The sequence below is a fragment of the Polypterus senegalus genome, chromosome 5 (genome assembly GCF_016835505.1).
Source record: "Polypterus senegalus isolate Bchr_013 chromosome 5, ASM1683550v1, whole genome shotgun sequence".
Lineage (NCBI taxonomy): Eukaryota > Metazoa > Chordata > Cladistia > Polypteriformes > Polypteridae > Polypterus > Polypterus senegalus.
The window spans coordinates 97,551,127-97,573,017 of NC_053158.1; the positions used below are offsets into that span (position 1 = coordinate 97,551,127).

Consider the following 21,891-nt stretch of genomic DNA (forward strand, 5'->3'; position numbering starts at 1 on the left):
TTTTTTTTTGCAACTTTTTTTGCCAGCTGAGGAGACATGTCTGATTGGCACAGGGCACTTTTTGGGACTAGTTTTAAATATATATTGAAAATAATTTGAACCCTTTTTTTCACATTGCTTCTCTGTGTCCACTAGTGATGTGCAAAACGATTAGTTTTAGTGATTCGATTAACTTTGTTCAGTTCACCAAAATGTTTTGAATCTTTGAGACACTAATTCAATCACTTCAAAATCAACAACAAGCTATATTCTAGTTTAAGGTCTACAAATCTGTAACCATTTTCTCCACCAAACAATATAAAAAACAAAATAATTCACACATAATATTAATCAAATAAGTAAACATTTTTATAGCCTATACAGTATATCAAAAGAAACATAGCATATCAGAAGCAGAAACAGAAGCATTTTTTATGGCTAAAGAAAATTGATTTCAATTTTGGACTCATCTCCCACAATTCCCTCTTTTTACCTTCCGTTCTTTCTGATGCAATCTCTCATGTACTCCCAATGTACTGTGAGTCTCCTGTCTGCAGTTCGTTCTTCCGTCTAGTACGCAGACTGATTCTTTCGATGAACTAGTTCAGTGTACTGTACTACTAGTCTCTTGCAAAGGTTCTCCAGAGCAGTAGGGTCATACTGGTTCATACAATCAGTCAGTGCACTGAGACGGTCATAATCATTCAGTCAGAGTGAACCAACCAATGGCAGGTGCTTGGTGTCATCTACCAGGTCAGTCTTTGGCCAGTTGTCGTCATGACCATTTTACTGAAACACTTTACAGTTTATAGGCAATTTCCAGAAGACAGCAGCCATTTCAGTGAAGTTAAGTTGATAGCTCCAGACTGTCACAGAATGCAGTATAAAATGTAGTATATTCTGTGCATGCCTCAAAAAGATTAATTCTTTAATGTCATTGCACCAGTATGTTCATTTAGAGACCAAGACAAGTACAAAAGATCTACTTCGCTCTTTCATTGCACATCACTAGTGTCTTCCTCTCTTACTGTTCCACTGGCCTGCCAGATTTATTTGTTTAGGACCCTAGGGCCTGAAAGTATTAAATAGCAGTTGATGGGGGGCCATGGGAAAATAAAATACAGAGGAAAGAGCTAAGGGTGGAAGTCTGATCCATTTTTAACTGAGACATTTTTTTTTCTTTATCTCCAATCATAAATAATCATTGAAATCATAAACAGCTCCATTCATAGAAAACTAAAAAGTAGCAGAACTTCAGACTGTCATGATTTATAGTAAATAGAGCTACTCACTATCACCACAGATTATGTGTTTGATTCAAAAAGTCTAAGCTAAAGTGATAGGTACTACAGGTGGAATCCCGTTATAATGAAACTCACAGGACCATAACAATACTTCATTTTAATGGAAATTTTGTTAGAACATATACTCAGCAAAGAAAGAAACGTCCCTTTTTCAGGACTGTGTATTTCAACAATAATGTTTTAAAAATCCAAATAACTTTACAGATCTTCATTGTAAAGGGTTTAAACAATGTTTTCCATGCATGTTCAATTAACCATAATCAATTAATTAACATGCACCTGTGGAATGGTCATTAAGACCTTAACAGCTTACAGAAAGTAGGCATTTAAGGTCACAGTTCTAAAAATGCAGGACACTAAAGAGACTTGTCTACCGACTGTGAAAAACACCCAAAGAAAGATGCCCAGGGTCCCTGCTCATCTGCGTGAACGTGCATTAGGCATGCTGCAGGAAGGCATGAGGACTGCTGATGTGGCTAGGGCAATAAATTGCCATGTCCGCACTGTGAGATGCCTAAGACAGCACTACAGGTAGACAGGAAGGACAGCTGATCATCCTCGCAGTGGAAGAGCCCGGATCTCAATCCCATTGAGCACGTCTGGGACCTGTTGGATCGCAGGGTGAGGGCTAGGGTCATTCCCCCCAGAAATGTCCAGGAACTTGCAGGTGCCTTGGTGGAAGAGTGGGGTAACATCTCACAGCAAGAACTGACAAATCTGGTCCAGTCCATGAGGAGGAGATGCACTGCAGTACTTCAAGCAGCTGGTGGCCACACTAGATACTGACTGGTACTTTTGATTTTGAGCCTCCCTTCATTCAGGGACACATTGTGAAACATTTTTAGTTTATGTCTTATGGTGTTGACTCTTTTACTGTTCATACAAATATTTACACATTAAGTTTACTGAAAGTAAAAACAGTTGAAAGTCAGAGGACGTTTCTTTTTTTGCTGAATATATATGGGGAAAATTCATATAGTATTATGACCAGGGCTGTCAGCGATTCGCCATGTCTAACAGCAGTGGCGTAAGGGCAGCTCTGTAGCTGCTCTGCTGGTAAACAGTAAACCAAGGGCAAAGCAATTGATTGTCCTCAGCAGGATCAGGGTTACCACGTACTGTGTTTGTCGCACAATCTTTAACATTTAACACCGGGTATTAATCTGCACTCCTCAATGTCAAAAGTAAGGTCGAGTAAAACCTGACACTCTCCTGACACCTGACAAAACCTGACACTCTCCTGATCTGTCTTCTCCAGACCGCGTCTGCCCCAGTGGTGATGCTGACCGCTGGTGTTTTTCTAATGTGAAGATGGGAGGTAAAGCAGGATGATGGACAAACTTGTGTGGAAGGCAGACTCTAGCTGGACAGTTTAACATCCATGGCAGAGCGATGGACGCTGAGCGGGCTCCTGTCAATCATGGAGAATCCACTGCATCCACTGAACAGTGTTATCTCCAGTCCGAGGAGCAGCTTCAGCAACAGACTGCTGTCACTGTCCTGCTCCACTGACAGACTGAGGAGATCGTTCCCCACCCACATTATACACTCGTCAAATCCACCTGGGGTAAACGCTAACATTATTCAAAGTTATTGTCTGTTTTTATCTGAACTTTTATTACTCTTTAATTTAATATTGTTTTTTGTATCAGTATGCTGCTGCTGGATTATGTGAATTTCCCCTTGGGATTGATCTATCTATCTATCTATCTATCTATCTATCTATCTATCTATCTATCTATCTATCTATCTATCTATCTATCTATCTATCTATCTATCTATCTATCTATCTATCTATCTATCTAATGTTTTTAATTCCATGACTCAGTTTTCTTCAGCCTCACCAAGCTCCCTTTTGTTTTAGTGAAAAAATTATGAATTGTAAGACAAGGATGAAGCTGTTACAAACATAACAGGAACACCAAACAGGAGAATCTTATGGTGAACTGCTGCTGCTGCTGACTTACCTCCTTCCTTCAAAAAATCTGGTTTTAAGGCTTACTTCTTGGGCTGAACAGGGAGTCCCTTCTCTGCTGATGTCCAGATAGTTCAGATACCTTGTCCAAAAAATCCCTTAAAATTGTTTTTGTAAAACATAAACAAATAACACAGGGTGCAGATAAACTATCAGAGATGTCCAGACATACAGATATTTACAAAGATTTTGGTTCTTTCAGATTCTGCTTTGTAAATTGTTTGCATTTTTATTACTAATTTTTCTTGCACATTTTTATTTTTAGAATTATGACAATTTCATTACAATTTTTGTGGTTATTTATTATAGCCATGTCATCAATGGGTTTCTTTAAAAAAGGGCAGTATGGTAACATGTTCATTCAGATATTGATTCTCTCTAAATAAAATGGAACATCTTTGTATTTCACTTAGTGAAAATTCTTTCTAGATGAGGAAATGACACTTTTGTTTGCTCTGTTTTTACTTTAACGGTGTATTGAGTTTTAGATGATTGTTACTTTTTACTATTTTGTGGTGTGCATACCTTGTTTCTGTCCGTGACCTCATCCTTGCCTTGTCCTGCCATTTGGCATTTACTTTACCATTAGAGAGAGCTAAAAGGTGCTTCCAAGATGACCTTAGTGATAGGACCCTGTCTTAAGTTTTATCACAATAGTGTTGGTTTGTGTTTCCAAAAAGTAATTTCTTGTTCTATTATTTCCCTAGTATAAGACTGCTGCCTGCCCCTTTTGTTCTCCTAAAGAATAACTGAAAAGATCTGAAACAAAGACTAGAAGGTCAAACGCAAGTCAGTAAACACGCTAAGGTCAAAACCAGAAAAAAATCACACTGTTTCATCAAGTCAAAACTAAATCCTAAATCAAAATCAACGAGTGCTAGAAAAAAGATCTAGTACCCTAAAAACAGTAATTAAATTAACTCCATATTCTTTCTGACACTATCCGTAAAACTTCTCTAATAAGGATCTGTGCAGTGGGAACTTCATATTGTTGATCTGGTGATGTTATTCATAGCATTTTGTTTACATTGTTTCCATAGTAATGGTGAAGAAACACTGCTACATAATTGTGACAACTGAAATGAAATGATGTGAAAAATGATCAACTACATCAAAAATCTAAGTAATCAACTTAGACCTCAGTGTTAACACTTGCAGTGCACCATCCAATTCATATGCCTCTGTTATGTGTCATTTGGTATGGGACAATGTTAGTGTTCTTGATGCACCATCTATTGGAATGATAAATACAATGCATTTTTTACTAGAAATGTTTAGGGTGCCCAATGCATTGGAATGTCAGAGACATAGCAACCAGACAGATAGACATACTGAAGCTTATCCTTTTATTAGGGTGGATAAAAGAATAAAACTTTGGAAAAGCTAAATAAATATTGGGGTAAATCACAAACATGATTAGGGGAGTTTATGGTCATAGTCTGCAACATGTGTAACCAAAAGGGGGTGCCAGAGAGCCCCATACCACAGACACAGTAAAGCACCACATGTTTGTAGAATAAAATAAATGATTCTTATTCTCCTTACATGTACCTTTCCAAAGTTCCTCTCAAACCTGTTGCACAAGCACAATGAAAACCCACAATAAGCACATAATTCTTCCTCCTTCATAACCTACGCTGAGTTTTGTCTGCTGCCTCCTGATTCTGACTCTTCTATGTGTGGCAACGGGCTTCCTTTTATGCCAGATCCTGGAATGCTTCCAGGACCATGCCACATTTTCTGGAAGTCCTTCCAGGCCATAATGAAAGTAGGAATGTCCTCCCCCAACAGTGCCCTCATTTGATCCCAAGGGACTCCTCCAGGGCTGCACTTCTGGACTCCATTTTCCTAGCACCCCTGTGGGTGTCCTAACTGGGTTATCATATAAGAACCACTGTCACCTAGCGCATAGGGGATGGAACCCTTCCCAAGTTCCGGCTTCCGCTGGTCCAGCCATTATTTTATACCAGGTGGGCACAGAATTATACTTCTGCCCAGCTAGCCAATCCATCCAGTGTTACTCTCTGACCTCCCATCCAGGTATTACACCCGGGCTATTCCCTGGTTGGGATGACCATTCTTATCCTACACCTGCTAGATTATTTTGACTTTATTTTATTTTATTACTAGAAATATTTATGAATTAAAGAGACAGATGAACACACAGACAGACTTACAGACACTTATCCTACTATTAAGGTGGATTTTTTTATGTGCTTATATTTTTAATGCGTGTTTGAATAGGGAATATGAATTAGGGAGTTGAGGGAGTTGTCCGCCGTGGAATCCCCCAGAGCAGAAGGCCCTGTGTGGCTGTCTGGTTCTCTGTCTCTTTAAAATGGCTCTGTTTAGCTTGCATGTGTAAAAGAGCTAATTAGTTCATCACCTATGAATAGTGCATTTAGAGATTATTATGTGTGAAAAAAATTAAAATAATTCTTGATTTGAGCGGGCACAACATACATCATAAGGCTAGGATAAAAAAGAACAATAAAAACTACATTAATTATTTCTAAAACTAAGAAATAATTTTTCAGTCTCTGCAAAACACTGTGACTGTTTGACTTGCATTACAGCTGGGATGAAATATAAAACGAAGTACAAAAAATAAATTATAAATGAAAACTTAAATTTGCATTTTAGAGTACTCTTCATATTCTCTAGGTCAGCTCTTTTGAAAATATTACCACAGGCAATGAAAATGTATATTTTTCTCCCGACTGTATGCTAATATTTGGTAGAATTTAGTACCTTGATAGATTCTAGTCCTTTAAAGGTTAATGAGAAATGTAATCATTTCAGCTAGCTGAGTTTCACCTGTGGGTTTTACTAAAATAACAGCGCCTAATACCAATACACCCAATGCAATGGCAGGTTACCTAGCATTGATTTTAACTTTTCAAAACAATTCTCTGTTAACAAAATACCGGACTCTCCAGCATTTGCCTCAATGCACAAGCTTCATTCAGGCTGAATGAATTAAACAGTTTTCAATTGAAAGTTAATGAAAATCTTCAGTAAAGAGAAATTAGCCGATTGTTTGTTTATTGTTCTTTATCCCTGAAATGCAATCCTTGTGTCTTGAAATAGTGAGGTCAGCTTCTCTGGAATGTATGAGAAGCATTCGGTAGAAACCACCTCTAAATAACAATAACTGTGGATTTCCTGTTCTTTGAATCCTCTTTCAAGATCTGGTTCTATGCATGGTGAGCAGGGACCAAGGACAATAAGCTTTTCTGTTTTTTTTTTTTTTTACCAACTAAAAGAAATTTAATTATTTCAGCCATGAGTACACATCCAGTAGTCCTATTGGAGATTACAGTCCACTTGCAGTTCTCAGGACCCCATCTCTATCTGTTTAAGGACTCGGTTAATCATTCTTTCAGCCATGACAGAAAGTGGGTGGACCCCATTACATGCTGGGCCAATTTGTATTGACGATGTGCCAGCACTGAAGGCCTAAGCAGGACTATATATGTCATATCGCCTTTTTTTTAATCAAAAATCCAAAAAAGACTGAATAGCACATTAAAATCTAATAATGTAAGAACATTGAAGCCACAAAGCAGAGTGTTATTTTTTTAGTTTTGCTCAAAGCTTTACAATAGCAAGATAGAGAAACCTGCCTGAGATCCTTTAATAGAATACTGATACACTTGTGAGATTTGGCATAATCAGCCATTTAAAATTTGTTTAGGTACATTTAAATAAATGTCCATCTACCATTTATCAAAGTCAGGAGGCACAGTGGTTAACACTAATTCAAAACTGCAGAGAACAGGCTTCAACTCTTGTCGTTGTTTATGGCAACATCCATTCCTCCCATATGACAAAGATGCAAATCTTAAGTTAATTAATAACGTGAATGGATGTGTGAATGTGCCCTGCAATAGATATCTCTACAGTCACCTCTTGCTATTTACTGTTGCCAGGATGCTTACTGAATCCCTGTAATTCTGCAATGCAAAATACAAATTAAGGCAATGGATCAATGGATGGATGGTTGATAAAAAAGTGCATATGTTAAAGTCGTTTGCTTATTTCAGTTTATTTAGTGCGCTTGCAATAAATCACATGCACAACACAATATTTAGGGCGGCACGGTGGCGCAGTGGGTAGCGCTGCTGCCTTGCAGTAAGGAGACCCGGGTGGAGTTTGCATGCATTCCCCGTGTCTGCGTGGGTTTCGTCCCACAGTCCAAAGACATGCAGGTTAGGTGCATTGGCGATTCTAAATTGTTCCGTGAGTGTGCATCCATGCCCTGTGGTGGGCTGGCACCCTGCCCGGGGTTTGTTTCCTGCCTTGCGCCCTGTGTTGGTTGGGATTGGCTCCAGCAGACCCCCGTGACCCTGTAGTTTGGATGTAGCGGGTTGGATAATGGATGGATCACAATATTTATTTGCATTTTCTGTATCATTTAGATAATTAATAAAAATATGACAAAAAATGCATGATATATATACACATAAAAATATACAGTAGCATAAAAGCCAATAGAAAATGCACAACAATGAACTATTAGAAGACTGATTTGTATAACTAATCATTTGCTTTACACTTTGGTCTGAATGTCATGAATATGCCTCGGTATAGATTTCCAACTCAAGTCAGGCAAAGTAACCAGTTGTCACCAATAAGCAATTCCCTTAGGCAACATGCCTCTTAGTTGCATGATCTCACTTGGAGCAGCTGGGCATGAACTCTAGTTGTGGGATTCAGATTGGAGAGTACAGCCCTACTAATCAGTTGAGCTAAACAAGAACTCTCCCTCGCTAGTTGCCAATCAGGATTCTGACTGCAAGGGTGTCTTCCTTTTAATGCAGGGTCTCTCCATTCCAGCCTTGCCACAGGCATCCCTCACTGCCTATGCAAAGTGCAAATGAGCCCCCAAATTGTTACTGGCAAGAAGTTTGCTCAGTTATTGCCCTTCTATGTACCAGGTCCTCACTTGTAGTTCCTGGACTTAAGAGGTCAGAGTGCAGCTGTCTTAGTCAGTTTATAGTAGTGCTATGTGATTTAAAAAACTTCAACTCCCTGCAAACCCTGCTGTGGCCGTAGCTGGACATCTGAGGAGAGTGTACGGGTTGCTAGGGACAAGACCAGCCAATGGGAGCTTTGAAAAGGGAAGCCGGCTTCTCAGTAAGAAGGCTTGTTGTTTGTGTCTAAGTTCACCCATCTGTCTTGTCAGCATACCGTCACCTGTGGTTTATCGCCTTTACCTTTAATCATCATATGTGTATAAATGTATGGACTGTCTTTTGCCTGCCTGCGATGTCACTAGTGAGTCGAAAGGAGCATTCCCAAATCTCACCACCCCTTGCTGCATCAGGAACACTCCAAATACATTACTTACAGCAAGCTGCTCCCTGAATCGTTATTTTTTCTCCTTCATTACATTTCGTCTGTTGCTGCTGTGTTTGGACTGAGTTATGGACTTTGTCTTTCGTTTTTATTGATAAATGTTTGTCATGCTTCTTGTTCTTGTCGTATTTTCTTATTTTAAGGTCGCTGATTGGTTGCCAGGGAGGGATTCTACTTTTGTTTATTGCTTAGTTATATTTTACCTTCTATTTTTTGTTTAATACAGTATATTGAGTTTGAATGCCAGTTAATCCTTTTTGTTTCCATATCTCTGTATGTGAGTGGTGCAAGTTAGGCCAAGGCTAGGTGCATTCCTGGGGTTTCCACCGAAAAAATAAATAAATCATCACCCTTGCGGTGATGTGAATCTTAGTACTACGCCGCAACAAATTGAGCTAAAGAAGAACTCCCTTCTGTTGTTAGCAGTCCCTGTTATTACCTCATCCTGGTTGGGATAAATCAACCAAGGGTTGGCTGTATCCCTTAGGCATGTACTGCCTAGGTATACTTCTTTCCGACTATTCTTTCAATATTTTGAATTAACTTTATTAAAATGTCTCAGCTCAGGAGCTTTTTTTTTCTTTGGCAAAAACTACACCTGGGTACCACTATGATGCTGGATCAATGAGATTGATTCTGGCTAACGCTTGTGTCCCATTGCTGCCCAAAATGTTAGGCATGAAACAAAATAAAAATAACTAAAAAAAATCAAACTGCTTTAGAGCAAGCTTACATTTGTTTTCTTTTTGTGATTGGTAAAATGACAAGAGCTTTAGCCCATGGACGCTTTAGTAATATATCTATCCATTTATTTTTAAAAATGCTTAATTCAGCTCTTGAATACAACAGAAAACAATCCCAGATGTGGTGCCATTTCTGCACAAAATGCACCTATTTACATTTACACCCACTTATACAGTTGCATTTTAAAGTTGCTATTTACAGTACCTAATATGAACATCTTAGGGATGTGGGAGGAAAATCAGAATACCTAGAGGAAAACACAGATATGAAGATAAAGTGCCCTGACCTGGATTTGATCCTAGGATTCTGCAATTGTGAGATACCATTGCTAAGCACAGCAAACCTTACTAATATATCACATCTATTGATTACATTAGCATTGAAATGTTTCATTTCCTGACAAAAAATTATTGTAATGCCAAAGCCAGGACAATGAAGAAAAGTTTGGCAATAGTTGAACAGATCTGTAATACATAGTGTGATAAATATACTCTCGGATGCAAACTTTACTCTGTTCATGTCTTTTTAGATTTTCATCATTTAGCTCTGCAAAAAAGAACATCCATTTTGTGAACCTAATTTTTCCCTATAAGTGTTTGAAAGGAACATAGAAGACTTAATTCCCAATGGTAACAACAAAATATTCAGTAATTGTTTTCCCTCATGCTTTTGTTTTCCAGATCCAATATTTGCTAGCCAGCAACTAAAAACAATGCCATTCCTCAAATAAAGGTGTTATCAAAGCAAAGGAGGTGAAGGTTAAAAATAAAAACTAAATTAACATTATATCCTTTGTGAATCCTTGGCTACCTTTGGTTTATTTTTGTGTTGAATGAGTGATTGCTCTCGGAGTCCCGAATGAGGCACATTACCTGTATTGTGAGGGAGCGTCAGTTATGGCACTACAGTCATGTGGCAGGATTCCACAGAGGGTGATCTGGCTCCCTAATTTTGAGGACCGGAGCAGCTAGTCCAGGCCAAGGGGACGCCTACGGAACACCTGGCTGCAGCAGATAGAGGGTCATTTAAAGAAGGTGGGATTGGACCACGTGTCTGCCTTGGGGGGTGGCAACCAGGATCCAAGCTGTTTTGCTGTGTGGTGGGTGTGGCAACGCACTGAACCAGTGCATACTCCCCAACCTGACCTGACTTGACCTTTGTTAATACAGAGAATGATACAATCTTTTGTTTGAATCAATCATCTATGATAATTAATATACTTTATAGCTATTATTATTAGATGCTGAGTATATTGGGAGAAGGATGCTAAGGATAGAGTTGCCAGGAAAAGAGAAAGGCCTAAGAGAAGGTTTATGGATGTGGTGAGAGAGGACATGCAGATGATGGGTATAACAGAGCAAGATGTAGAGGAAAAGAAGATATGGAAGAAGATGATCTGCTGTGGCAACTCCTAACGGGAGCAGCCGAAAGAAGAATAAGAAGATAGCTATTACCCACTGTGAAGCGTTTTGAAAATTTACCAAGTACTGCAGCCATGGAATTTCTAAAGACTAAGTTCAAATACCATCACAGTGTTTGCCTGCATGATTTTTTGGGAGTAACATGTGCATGTTGTTTAAATTGATGACTCTACATTTGTAATTTTTTTTTTGTATCATTGTTATGTGTTATTGTTTTGTTTGTAGCTTCATTGGTGGAGTGGTGGCTCTGAGGCTAGGGTTCTGCACTGGCAATCAGAAGGTTGCCGGTTCAAATCCCGTAAATGCCAAAAGGGACTGTTCTCTGTTGGGCCCTTAAGCAAGGCCCTTAACCTGCAATTGCTGAGCGTAGTGAGAAAAGTGCTATATAAATGCAAAGCATTATTATTTATTTCCCTATTCTTTCTCTCTTTGTTTTAAGTCATTCAGGACAAGCATCTTTAATGCTCACAGCAAAATTGTCTTTGCGATTGAATCACAGGCAAATTAAGTGACTCTCTAAGGACCACACTTTATGTCATTGGTAAAAACTGAATTGCTGACCTTGGGCTTTAAAGTTTGGTGGTTTAACCCAGAGGTCATGCTCTCGACCAAAGAGTTCAGAAGTCATTCTGGGCAAAAGACAGTTGCCTGAGGGACAGTAGTCCAATTATGAATGGGTGGATGCTGTTTATAGGGGATCCTCTATTAATGGAAATTCATACAAGACTCACCATGACCAAGGCTGGATGACAAGGTAGTTATTGTTGTTCCTTCACCGCTCTACATCCTACTGATTGACCATCCCATTTGAGGCTGCTTTATGCTTCGTTCTGAATGCTACTAACATAGGCTTCAGTTCCTTGTAGCCATATAAAGGAATATAGCAGATTTACAACATTAAAATCTCTCCTAGCTCACCTTTTGTTTAATATACAAGAAGACATGGACATATTTGCTGGTACCTTTACAGCTCATTGAAAAATTGCTGTAGGCCTCCTGAAAAGTTATTAAATGAAAAGCAGATGTCTCATGTATATCTCCATGCCTTTGATAGAAGCAAGTGTGAAAAGAAATAAGGTATTAATTATTCTTCAAAGATATTCTAAAATGGTACTCCGAGATTATATAAAAAAATTGGATAAGTTATTTTCAAAATAGTTGTTTTCTTTAATTAATATCACATATGTTCCCAATTGTGCAATTAGTCATTCAGCCTATTTAAATGGATAAAAATAGTCATTCTGGTGTTTGGTGTTCTACACTGAACATGGACCAGAGAAAGCAAAGAAGAGAGTTGTCTGAGGACATCAGAAAGAAAATTATAGGCTAAGCATGGTATAGGCAAAGGCTATAAGATCATCTCCAAACAGTTTGCTCAGGAAGAGTGGGACAAACTACTTGTTGACAGGTGCAGAAGTCTCAATGTCTCACTTGTTTGGAGTGATTACCTCTAAAGGATGTGGAAAAAATATTAGGTTAAGGATCCTATCACTTTTGTCCATACTGTTTTCATTTTAGTTATTATTTGAAATATTCTATAAAATCAAAACTCTAAAATAAAGTTTGACTTTTTGTTAAATATGGTATAAACAATGATGGGCGGCAGTTATTTCAGAGGCAAGTGTGGGTCCTTCTTTTTTCATGGAGGGGTACCAACAAATTTGTCCACATCTGAAGGACAAATCTGAAAAACAGGACAGTTGATTATACGAGCTATGCAAAATACACATTGATAAACAGAGCATATAAGGTAAGTTACTGTTTTACAAATCATTTATGTAAAAATTCAGAGTATGTTGAAATATTTAATGGTGGTCACTGTGTGGCAGTACCAGTTGGTGGGCTCAAAGACAATATATTCTGTGCCTGAAGCAGTGAAAATAAAGGGTCAAATCAGGCTGCTTCCATAATCCCTGATCTAAAGAATGAATTTGAATGAAATCTCATTAATTGGAAAACATTTGAAGAAACAGAAGGCTGGTAATGGCACAGGTCAAGCGAATTTCCTGGGAAAACACTGTTTTCACAGAGACAGACTTACCTAGATGTATTCAAACTTGCTTTGTGCTGGTGAGATTTTCACTAGACAAGGTGTCTTCGGAGAACAGATGACGGGGTTTATTGATATTATGCTGCTACCCTGTTACATTAAGTGTGTATGTAGAGTGAGCCATACAATTAACAAAAACAAGTGAGAAGGATGACTGAAGCTAAATATGCAAAACATCAAATGACTAGTAGAAAACATACTGTGTGTTTAACAGAAAAACAAAAGGACAGCAGTTACAGTATACCTGTGAAACAAGTGAAAATGAACCGTTTAACAATTTGTGATTTTAAACAAGACCCCAAACTTAAAACAACATAACTGGCAAAAAGAATCAGATGTTTTTATGTCTGAATGAAATCTCAAGGGGAGTGAAAACAGGTTGCTTTGGATTGAAGAGTTGTTTTTATCCTAGTTTTTTTAGATTTGTTCTTGTACTAATATGGTTAATGCAGATGTTTTTCTTCTGCTTTTGTGCATCCCCTTTCTATTAAAATTAAGAATCCTAGGGTATTACTTCTTTAAACTTGGCCAGTTTAATTAGTAAATAATTTTGCAATTCAGATTGACCTGTTTGTTTCACAGAATATAATTGGTTTAATTGTTTTCTGCCTAGGCCTGAAAGTCACCTCATGCCTGCTAAAGGTAAAGAGAAATTATGAGAGATAACTAGAGGCACTTGATTACTTATTTATCTTAAGGGAATGACAGACACAGATGGAGCCTCATTTTCTAGCATGCAGGTCTAAAAAGCTGCAACATTTAAAGATTTGAAAGGTTTTCTCTCTAAACTGTAAACGTGTGCAAGTGTCAACAATTAATAATTATTTTTATATTTTAAAACATGTAATGCTCATAATATTATATTATGTGCAACCTGATGCATAATTTTAAGACCTTTGACACTAGGCCACCCTGATTTGCTAAGGACATCAGTTTCAGTCGACTAGGCTGTTTTGGTTGTCAATTCAAGTCAAAGAGAATAAATAGATAAAAAATAAATAAATATAAAAACTATTTTAAATGCTCCACAAGTAATAGAAGTTGCAAAATTATATTTAAGGCAGCAGAAAATTATACAGTATATGCAGTGCCAACCCCTGGATTAGACATGTGAAAGGAGATGATTTAGATCTTTGATAAGGATCATGTATCAAACTGTAGGCATTAAGGTAATGACATTTCATAAAGCAGTTTCTGATAAATTTGCAATAAACAACAGTAAAGATTATTATTTTTCAGAGGGCACCTGTGTGCAGCTAGCATCAGAATAGGAACTTCTGGAAGTTGATTTTCAACAATCACACAAATCACTTACAAACAATTGCTGCATAAAATAAAGATTAACTGATTAATTGTTGACATACATAGGCAGAATAATAGAGAGAAGCTTCTTGATGAGAAATTCATTTGGCACTGCAGGAGACGCCATAAGTGAGTGCACACAGATTGCTGAATAATGCAAGTGATTAATTGAAATGTCAGCTGGATGTACAGTACAGGAATGCTGCATTTACATCTTTAGGCATGCTATCTTCCAAGTGGGCTTATTTAGTAATATTCCTCTCATAAGTTATCCACGGATTTCATGAGATATTTCATCTGTAATGATTTGCACCTACATTCTGCCAGAAAGCTATGCCAACCTGGCAATGAGATAAACTTATAAGCCTCAAGGTGCACTACACCTTGAAATATTATTTACAGGGCTTGTTCTACTACATGTGCAAGAGAGCAAGATAACTTTTTCCCACTTCTTCATACCATATTACACTATATAACAGAAAATGTAGTTTTTAGAAAAAAAAAATAGTACACTCAAGAATTGATAATCATTTCTACTGGCTAAAAAACTGTGGTCATTTGCTCTGATAAAATTGGAGCCAGTGCCTCATTCCACTAACTTAATAAACCATTGAGAACACACAGGGCAAAAAGGAATGACAATACTGATTCCTAACCCATTAGTTCAGGATTATTTGCCTTACATAAAACTGATATAAAGCTGCACCTTTTAGGTACAACCTCTCTTTTATACCTTAGATTCAGGATTTTCTGTCTATAACTTGAGACCTCTCTGCAGTTGTCCCTGTTGTCCTTTCCCATTTTGGCACATCATATGTCTTCTCAGGGCTCTGTCCTAAGAAGAATCACTATATGACATCTTATGGAATATACATTAAGCCTGTGGTGACTTCAACAACTCCTGTTATGATCATAGTTAATATGGATACAGCAGTATAAATGAGGGTGATACATATTCCATTGCATAGCCTAATCTCAGTCAAGTATAAGGTTTTCAAGGGAAAGTACACTGCCAAGTTGGAAGAGGGCCATGGTAAGTCTCACAGGGTTAAGAGAGAACAACAGTGTTGACTGAAGATCTAGGGGTAGAAAAAAAAGTGCAATAGGTTTTAGAACAGGCACAGGTGAGGGTGAATTGCAACCTGTGCAGGTAAAACAAAAATTTACCCAGGAGCAATAGAGAACAGATAAAATGCAGCAAGTATCAGAGGTACCTGGCCTGTTTAAAGAGAGCTAGAGATGGCAATCCAGAGGCCACAAGACCTTTTATTCTACAGGTGGCTGCATATGACCTTCAGCAGCAGAAGACAACACAAGACTATTCAAGGGTAAGTCCAGGGAGAGCTAGCAACCTGTCCATCCACTAACACATGAATGCTTCCTAGTGAACTGCATGTGAGTCTGTTGTCCCTCAATAGTAAACAGAAGCTGAGAATTTGCTTTTTAAGCAAAATAGGAGCCTCAAGGTTTAGGTACACTGGAAACCCAGTTTAGCCAGACTGAGGGAAATGTAACCTGGAGAAATGTAGAGATATGTTCAGGTTAAAAGGCAGCAAGAATGAGAGAGAAACAGAAAGAAGGAATGTGCTGCAGCATTTATGGAGTGGACAAATAGGCAAGTGACTCCAGCTGGTAAACGAGTCTCAAAACCTGTATAGTTAAGCTAATAAAGACAGCAAGTTGTTGTTTTGCTCTCTACTAATTGAATATTGTACTTTGTATTCTTATATTAATATACAGTCTGTATATTAATTGCCTCCTGGATATCAATCTGGAAACAGAAGAATGCCAAGGGGGTCCCTTTCCATCATATTATATTGTTGCTATGAATCATATATCCTATTGCAATTAAACATTTTTTCTCCCATGTTAAGAAGTATTTTGTATGGGATTAAACCACTCCTAACTCAAATAAACTATCTCAGCCAGTTTGCATTGTTGACTGCAAGATGAATCGAACCACTCAGTAGTTTAGATAGATAGATAGATAGATAGATAGATAGATAGATAGATAGATAGATAGATAGATAGATAGATAGATAGATAGATAGATAGATAGATAGATACTTTATTCATCCCCTTAGGGAAATTCAGGTGTACAGTAGCTCAGACACATCAGTAAAATTATTAAAAAATTATTATAAAACCAAGGAGAACAAACAACCATCCATCCATTACCCAACCCGCTATATCCTAACTACAGGGTCACGGGGGTCTGCTGGAGCCAACCCCAGCTAATACAGGGTGCAAGGCAGAAAACAAACCCTGGGCAGGGCACCAGCCCAGCGCACACACACACCAAGCACAACTTAGAATCGCTAATCCACCTAACCTGCATGCGGTTGGAGGAAACCCATGCATACATAGAGAGAACATGCAAACTCTACACTGGGAGGACCCAGGAAGTGAACCTGGGTCTTCTAACTGTGAGGCAGCAGCGCTACCCACCGTGCCACTATGCCACCCCATACATACACATGTACGTACATAAATAAATAAATAGTAAAAAGTACAACTAGGTTAGTTGTTACAGTGTTGGAAGGTAGAGTGGTGACTAGGTCATGAATCACTTGTATTGACAACAGCGTTACAAAATCTCATGGCAGTAGGAACAAACTATCGTCTAAAGCATTCTATTCTACAGCACAGTAAGAGAAGACGACTGCTATGTTTACTTCTGTGACCTGCCAAAATGTTGTGGAGTGAGTGACTGCTATTGTCAAGGATTGCTTGAACCTACTTCCCCATACACCTTTTGACCACAATTCCCAGTGAGTCCACAGTCCTACCTAGCATCGAGCCAGCTTTCTCAACCAGCTTGTCCAGCCTCTTAGTTTTCTTATCTGTCATATTGCCACCCCCAACATGCGGCAGCAAAACAGTTGACATTGGCAACAATTTTCTGATAGAACAAAGACAACATTTCACTACATGTGCTGAATGAATGAATAAGTCTTCTGAAGAAAAACAGCCTGCTATGCCCCTTCCTGTAGAGGACATCTGTGTTTACAAAACAGTCCAGTCTATCATCAAGATGGACACCTAGATATTTATAAGTGTGCAACATCTCAATGTCCTCTTCTTTGGATGTTAACATGCAGAAGGAGTAGCCTAGACCTGCAGAAATCCACAATCATCTTGTTCTTCATTGTGTTCAGAACCAGTCAACTCTTATTGTTCTAGTCAATGAAAGCTCCAATCAGATCCCTATATTCCCCTTCCTGACCATTCCTTATGTACGTTACAATAGTTGTATCATTAGAGTACTTCTAAATGTGGCAAACCTCCAACTTATATTTAAAGTCTACTGTCTATAATGTAAACACTGCTCACTACCATCCCGAAGACATTGTTCCCCAGTTTGACAAGCTGCAGTCATCCAGTCAGGCAGTTATGAATCCAGGAGGTGAAGTTGGAATCCACACCCATCCTCTCCAGTTTATCTCTGAGAATGGAGGATTGAATGTTCTAGAATGTACTTGAAAAATCAAAGAACATAATCCTCACATAACCACGCCATTCATCCAAAAATGAGTGAGTCTGGAGTAGCATCTAAGTGACTGCATATTCAACATTAATGTGCTCATGGTATGCAAACTGTAGGGGATCCAGTGCATGCTGGACTTGAGGTCTGAGGAAACACAGACGCAGTCGCTCCAGTGTCTGCATGATTTGTGATCTGAGGGCCACTGGACTGTAATCATTTATTTCAGTGGGTCACCGGGTCTTGGGAACTGGCACAAGATATAATGTTTTCCACAGAGATAGGACTCCTCCACCTTGACGGTACACATTGTACAATTTCTGTAGAGGCTCAGTAAGTTGATCTGCACAGTCTTTAAGCAGTTTGGGAAACACACCATTGGGACCAGCTGCCTTTCCGTCTGCACCCTCACCGCATCTGCTGTGAAGCTCGGTGGAGTGGGACCCTTTGTAGTAGATGTTGCAGCAACAATGTCTGAGGTGCAGCAACGTTGAGAAGCAAAATCTGCCTCTGTCATGGTGGGAGAGGGAACAGGAGACCATTTTTATGGCATCAAGCCATTGCTGGACACCATTTCAAACCTGTTGTAAAACAGGTTAAACTCTTGGTCTTGTCCTCATCATCTGATCTTGCCTGGCTCCTCATCTGTTTATAGTCAGTAATGGTCTTCAATCCCCTCCACATCTTTTTGATGTTGTTGTGTTGAAGCCTCATCTCCAATTTTTCTTTTGTGATGGGCAGCCTTGGCCATTACCCAGCCGGGATGCCAGGTGGATGGAAGGAGCAGTGGAGAGAGCATCTCTGAGGCACAGTAATGGCTGAGGCCACCCATCACACTTTTTAGTCCATTTTTGTCTGCTTTAAACTCCTCTTCACTTCATACTGTACCAGTTTGTCACATTATGGTCCTCCAAGCAGGGAGAATTAGAGGATCTCAAGATTTTTCATATTAAGAATTGTTTATCCAATCTTTTACTGTCTTATAATGATTGTGATCCTTAATCCATTGTTATTACCATATATACTCATGGATAAGTTCTCCTGTGGATAAGTTGGGACTTGATTTTACCATATAATTTCTGGCATTTTATAATGTTGGTTGTATAAGTTGAATGCGGAAAACTCACGCTATTGGTCCAAGAGATTATCATATGCTAATGCCCACCTGAGACAGTAGCCACGGAGCACGCTGCCTTTTTTTTCTATGTATTGTGCCTAAGAGACCACACGGTAATACCCAAACTATTCCGAAGCGACATTTGCACTGTTTTGTGTTTTTTGTACCTCACATCTTCATACACCTTTATCGTAAAAGCATCCCATATCTATGATGGAGTGTTCGATCAGAAGAAAATATGAAGCTTGTGTTATATTAAATGTCGTTGAAGTATCAAAAGAAATTGGTAACTGCGTTGCTGCAATAAAATTCGCTGCGTCTGAGAAACTGATGCGAGATTGGTGTAGGCAAGAAGATGTAAAAAAAAAATTAAGTGTTGCATTTTTGAATGGCCGTATAAGTTGTGGTCTGATTTTATGATCGAGTTTTTGGGTTTCAAGACCCGACTTATAGGTGAGTATATACGGTATACTTCTTGTTTTTTTTTCCAACAGGAGAAGAACTGGAAATGGCTGCTACACTATCAATAAAATTATGCCATTTTTTGCATGAACTTGTATCCTTTAAAAGAGCACCAGAGTTATACTCAGATGTTAGTTGACTTACTGTAGGTCTGCACCAGTTGAGTAAGCTTCTGTTTATCCAATTTATCAATAGTTTGTTTCTGAGCCCTGGTCAACCATAGTCAGTTTTTATCTGGATGATTCACTTTTGCTCAAGAACACCCTTGCAGAGTTGCTTTTTTTGATTAACATATGCTGATTTATCTAGCAACCAATTCTGATACTGGCCAAATGAGAAGGATTGCCAATTCTCCCCCAACTTGCACACATCAGAGGTGATCAAAAATATCTGAACCTGAACGTTAAGGGCATATTCGGTGGTGCTGATTTTGATAGTGGTCAAGGATTAGATGCTTTCTAATAAAATATATGAATTGCACATTCGTAGCAATTGTGTTTTAAGGTGTTTGTTTCTTCTTTCAGTGCCAAGTCAAAACAGATGGTCGTATTTTCATCAGAGCTTAAAATATTTTGCAGTAACCCAGCTACTCCTGACAATATATATATATATATATAAATATATATATATATATATATATATATATATATATATATATATATATATATATATATATATATATATATATATATATATATATATAAACATGCAATGAATGACCTTGACCAAACTGTGTTTGTTGTCTGCACATGTCATCTGAAATGAAGCGAGCCTGGTCCATCACCTTTTCTAGACATTTATCCCCTCTTGGAACCATTTCAGATCCCTCGCTACCAACAAACATCACATTTCTCAGCTCTGCAAAATTACTCTTCCTGCAAAGAGACGCTTTAAGTTTAGAATTAGGTGCAAGTAATGAAACTCTGCCCTTGTGGGCATAGAAAATGATTGATCAATTGAAATCTGGCAGCCTGAGGTGCAACAAGGGTAACTCAGCACTTGAGAAGGAAAGTGTGTCAAGTTTCTTCATCACTTTTCCTTTTATTTTTTTAACACCATGAGGTTAGTCCAGCGGTCTGGTCCCCGAGGATGATGTCACCTTGTTCCAAATAACGATTTGTTATGATGACTTTGCATTCTGAAACAATGATGCCTTCACTTTGTCAATAAAGGAATGAACTTAAAATAAAATTATGTGGAATTATATGCAGCATGTTGCAGTCCATGATTTGTGCATTAGTGCTGGTTCAGAAGCACCTGACTGTTCCACCCTTTTCAAAATGTTGCTGAGTGATGCTAACAAGTGCTACTTGTGTATGGCAGGCCACTAATTAACACCTGTCACTGATGCTGATGGATACTAATGAGACAGGTCAGCTGAGACGCTTGTTTCTGAAAAAGGCCGCCATTGATTCTTTGCTCTCAAACTTGTGTTTTATGAGACGCTGACAATTTCATACATGTCTAGATTTTGAAATCACTTCAGTACAAAAAAATGTTATTCTGACAAGAAAAAGAGTTCATCCGATTGCTCTTCCTGACCTCTCTACTACTTTAAATGGTATGGATTAATAACTTCTTTGGAGTTTTTTTTTGCCTTTTTTGTGGTATAGAGGAAGGATATTTATAGTTTATTTTAGAACCTAGACCCGCCCATTTGTTTCCATGATTAGAATTATAGAGGATAAGGTACAAGTCCTGGTCCCCCTATAAAATCTTGTTCATGTCTGGCAATGAAATTAAAAAAAAAATACATTAACATATCCTTTCATCCATGTTATTACCCATTCTAGGGTGCTGAATACAAAGAAGGAATCAGCTGTAAATGGGATGCAAGTTCATTGTGGGGTCACTGGACCAGTACGTAGTCCATGATTTAAAGAATACATGTTGTAACCACAAGAGGGTGTCACTAAGCCCCAAACCACAGACACAGAAATGCCCAACACAATTCCAGGTTCAAATAAAGGTTTTTATTTAACAAAACCACCCTTTTCATTAGAACACCAGCAAAATTACAACAACACACAATTTTCCTTCCTCCTCCAAGAAAGCTTTGCCTCCCAACTGCCACTGCCTCCCAGCTGTGACTCATCTAAGTGTGGCGGCAGGCTTTCTTTTAAAGTCAACCTGGAAATTACTTCTGGTCTCCTGCACAGGTAGTCCGGAGCACTTCTGGGGTGATGTGGAAACCAGGACAATCCATCCCTAAAAGCACCTTTTGATGTTCCCCAAAACCCCGACAGGGCTGTGTTTCTGGACTCTAGCTCCCATGCTACCCTGTGAGAGTCCAGATCAGGTTTAGCCCTGAGGAACACAGCCACCTATCATCTGGGGAAATAAACTGCTCCCGGCATGTGCATTCACCTAGGGCCTCGTATAAATGGTATGTGCACTCAAAAATGTTGCATACATCTGTTTCCACTCTCACTTTAAGATGTAGAAAAACTAAACTTGGGATAAACCCATGCACATTTTCATGGCAGGGTTCTGCTTGGTTTTGCTAACTGGTGGCAGCCAGCATCAGATCAGTGCTACTGTTTCTGTGGTCTACTTTTCTTTTTTAGATTCACATCTATGAGGTGGGTTTTATCAAATACACCAAAATTAATTGCATATCATTTACAAATTTAATTCACTTGATTATAATCATTCTATAACAATATAATGGTGCACGGAATGGCCAAACTAT

At 38.5% G+C, this 21,891-nt stretch overlaps 1 protein-coding gene across 1 annotated transcript in view; it reads left to right on the forward strand.

Moving 5' to 3' along the window:
* LOC120529885 overlaps positions 1 to 10,118 on the forward strand; it is a 50,973-nt gene extending 40,855 nt beyond the window's left edge. Inside the window, exon 7 of the mRNA XM_039754101.1 lies at positions 10,044 to 10,118. Coding sequence (XP_039610035.1) covers positions 10,044 to 10,059 — 16 coding nt within the window. The 3' untranslated portion in view covers positions 10,060 to 10,118. The remainder of the gene's footprint in view (positions 1 to 10,043) is intronic.
* Positions 10,119 to 21,891: the final 11,773 nt, after the last annotated feature.